Source organism: Lipotes vexillifer, unplaced genomic scaffold (genome assembly GCF_000442215.2).
Source record: "Lipotes vexillifer unplaced genomic scaffold, Lipotes_vexillifer_v1.1 scaffold194, whole genome shotgun sequence".
Lineage (NCBI taxonomy): Eukaryota > Metazoa > Chordata > Mammalia > Artiodactyla > Lipotidae > Lipotes > Lipotes vexillifer.
This window is the reverse complement of record NW_006771758.1, coordinates 1,538,018-1,541,655: the sequence shown is the minus strand read 5'-3', so window position 1 is coordinate 1,541,655 and position 3,638 is coordinate 1,538,018. Positions and strand designations below refer to the sequence as shown.

At 51.3% G+C, this 3,638-nt stretch overlaps 1 protein-coding gene across 1 annotated transcript in view; it reads left to right on the top strand.

The window, feature by feature from the left end:
* Positions 1-251: 251 nt before the first annotated feature.
* Positions 252-3,638, top strand: part of LSM11 (LSM11, U7 small nuclear RNA associated) — a 9,256-nt gene continuing 5,869 nt past the window's right edge. Inside the window, exon 1 of the mRNA XM_007447118.1 lies at positions 252-747. Coding sequence (XP_007447180.1) covers positions 300-747 — 448 coding nt within the window. The 5' untranslated portion in view covers positions 252-299. The remainder of the gene's footprint in view (positions 748-3,638) is intronic.

Below are 3,638 nucleotides of genomic sequence, written 5' to 3'. Positions count from 1 at the left end.
GCTTGTTAAGATGCCGGGCCCGGGCCCCACCCCGAGGGAATCCGCACCACTAGTGATAATGATATAGATGGGGGAAACACTGCGTTAGAGCAAATTAACCTCTTCCCCGAACGCTGATGCGCTGCGAGGACCGGGAGGGTCGCAGCCGCTCGCCACACCCCCGGAGACGCAGAGCGCGGGCAGATGCTGCCCCCTGGCGGCCAGGCTGGCGCAGTGAGACCCGCGTCGCGGCTGCGCAGTGCCGCCCTCTGGCGGCCCCCTCTCCTTCCCATCGGCCTCGGCTTGCGGGCCTTTCAAACATGGAGGAGCGGGAGAGGGGGGCGAGGTCGGCTCGCGCCGGCAGCCCTGCGCGCCCGCCCAGCCCGCGGCTGGATGTCAGCTCTGACAGCTTCGACCCACTGCTCGCCCTGTACGCGCCTCGCCTGCCTCCCATCCCCTACCCCAACGCGCCCTGCTTCAACAACCTGGCCGAGTACGAGAGCTTCCTCAGGACCGGGTGCCGGGGCGGCGGGCGCGGCCGGGCGCGGGTCGCGGCCGCGGGCTCTGGGGACCCCGCCACCGCCGCCGCCGGGCCCTTGGGCAGGACCCGCCGCCGCCCGGACATCCCCGCCCCGGACCCCGAGCGCATCCAGCGCCTCCGCCGCCTCATGGTGGCCAAGGAGGAAGGGGACGGGGCCGCCGGGGCGCGGCGGCGGGGTCCGGGTCGGAGCAGGAAGGCGCCGCGCAACGTGCTCACGAGAATGCCCTGTGAGTCCGGCGGGCGGGGCTGGGGCCGGGCCAGCTGTCGAGAAGGCGGCGGCCCTGGAGGCGTTTGCGGGGTGATAGCGGCTTGGTGCGGGTCTACGTGTATCGGGGGAGGGTCTTGGTGAAGGTTGAAGAGATAATCAGCGACCGTGGGGAGGGTCAGCTTGAGGAGTGAAGAAGGGTCTGCCTGAGCTGCGGGGGAAGAGTGGGTAAGGCTGTGGAGGTAATAAATAGCCGTGGGGAGTGTCTGCTCGGATAACGTGAGTAAAGGTGATGGGGTCCACGGAACTGCCTACAGAGGTGATGAGGAGCCTGCAGAAAGGATCTGCAGGAGTGATGGGGGGTCTGGAGAGGTGGTGGGCCTGGAAACGGGACATCACAGGTAGGGTTTGCAGAGGTGTTGAGGTCTTGGGACCACGCACGGTGGGGGGAGGGAGGGCATAGCCAATATTAGGGGAGGGAGAGTGCTTGGTCATTGAGATTTGGGGATGTTGGGATGCAGTGTGAGGAAATCTGTTCAGGTAGCACAGGAGACATAATCCCACAACCCCTGCACATTAAGTGACAGCTAGTTCTCAGTGCTGTAAGCAGGAGAAGGGCTGCCGGGTGTTGATATACCTATGTTCACATTAGCAAATCACAAGTCCTGGAATGCAGCAGGCACAAAATGCCAGTGAAGCACAGACGCTATTTTACAGCCACTCTGCCAGGCTGAGTGCAGGACTGTGTCTGTCAGGCTCATACTACCATATGCACAGGTTATTTTACGTTATGAAGGTGTAAATGGCACAAGGGAATTTCTTGCAGCCTCCTAATAGATCCTTAGAGTAAAGCTGTAAACAGCAGAAGTTGCTAATGTGTGTTAGGTCTTGTATAAATGGAATAAAAACAGCCCAGGGTTATATCTTTGTCATCTGGCAAGCAGTTCTGACATCTTGCCCCGTGAACACAATGACCTACTTAGCCATTCAGAGCATCTGTATCCTGATAGCTAAATCTTGGCATTATTAAATCACTGCCTTTGGAATGGAGGGTTGTGCTAAGCAAAGGAATATTTTGTTTCATTTCTAGAAATGTGTTTGTTAAGAGAGAAACATCCTGAAAAGCTGAGTGCTGTTAGGGGTGCCTTTGTCGGATGATTTACTATGCCGGAGAATCCCTGCCTGAGCTAGGGTTTATTCCAGTTTGCTTGCCCAGCAGCAAGCTGTTCCTAAATTAAGAGCAGTTTGGGGGACCTTATTTTGCCCATACTTTTCGCCACTATCAGATCTTTGAAATGCACTCCAAGTCTCAGATTGTAACATTTATTTCCATTTTGCCAATCATTGCTTTGCTTCCAAGATTTTCAAGAGAAAAGAAATATTTCTATGTGGTGGGTGGTTTTGCCTTTACCTGTGGAGCACTTTGCTATATTATTGGTATGAAAGTGTGTGAAAGCCAACTTTATTGACTTCCCATGATAAATATATGCCTGGAATCAAAGTCTCAGAATGTGCCCTCGGCACTGAAAATATTAATCCCACCACTGGAAACACTTGGGTGTACCTGGTAAAGATGGGTAGATAGCACAAAGAATTAATGACCTTCAGAAAGCGAAAAAAGTACAGAAGCATGGGTGGGGATTAGAGTTTTTCAAGAAATAGTTCGTGTATGAGGTCAGCTTTAGGTCTTGAAGTTAAGGAAGGGCATAGTTGAAGATAACAGCAATTATTTTAAAATCAGACTATTGAGGTATAATTTACACATAGCAAAATTCACTCATTTAAAGTGAGTTTTGACGAGTGTATGGTCGTGAAATCACCACCACAATCAAGATACAGAGCAAATCCACACCAGAAAGTTTCCTCGTGCCCCTTTGTAAGTCAGGTGGTAACTTTATTGTTGTTAATTATAGCTGCTATTATTGAGCCCAGTATGTGCTATACACAGTGTTAAGCCCTTTAGATGCATTGCATCTCATTTTCCTCTTGGATACACTTTTATAGATGAGGAAACTGACACTCATTGAGTTCAACTTCTTGCCCAGCATCACAAAACTAGTCAGTTTGCCACTCATCCTGGGTTGTCCCAGTCCAGGGGCTATATGCTTAACTATTATGCTAGTCTCAGGAGAGGAAGAATACATTCTAATGTTTCCTTCCTTGCTTTTTTTTTTTTTTGGTGGGTGGAATGTGCTGCATATGTGGTTTGTGTCCAGATCAATGAGAACTGAATTTGGGTCCAGAAAGGGATTGGTAGCCAGAATGTTTTGAAGACCAAAGAGTTTTTCTTTGACTTTGTTATGAGAGAGAGTGGGAACCATGGTGTATATTCTTTTATTTTTTTTTATTTATTTATTTTTTTTGCGGTATGTGGGCCTCTCACTGTTGTGGCCTCTCCCATTGCGGAGCGCAGGCTCAGCGGCCATGGCTCACGGGCCCAGCCGCTCTGCAGCATGTGGGATCTTCCTGGACCTGGGCACGAACCCGTGTCCCCTGCATCGGCAGGCGGACTCTCAACCACTGTGCCACGCTCTGCAGCATTTTGGATCTTCCTGGACCTGGGCACGAACCCGTGTCCCCTGCATCGGCAGGCGGACTCTCAACCACTGTGCCACCAGGGAAGCCCCATGGTGTATATTCTTAAGCAAAAGGCTTTGTAGGGCAAATGTTTCTAATTGCTGAGTTTCTAGTAGTAAAATGTGTTTGGGGAGGTAGAGTAGAGCACAGGCTCAGGGGCTTGACTGCCTAGGTTTGAATACTTGCTCCTCCACTTTCCAACTGTTTTACTTTAAGCAAGTTACTTAACCTCTTTGGGGCCTCAGTTTCCTCATAAGTGAAGTGAGGACAATAATAGAATCTAGTTGTGAAGTTTAAATTAGTTAACACATTTAAAGGTTTACAATTGTAATGTTG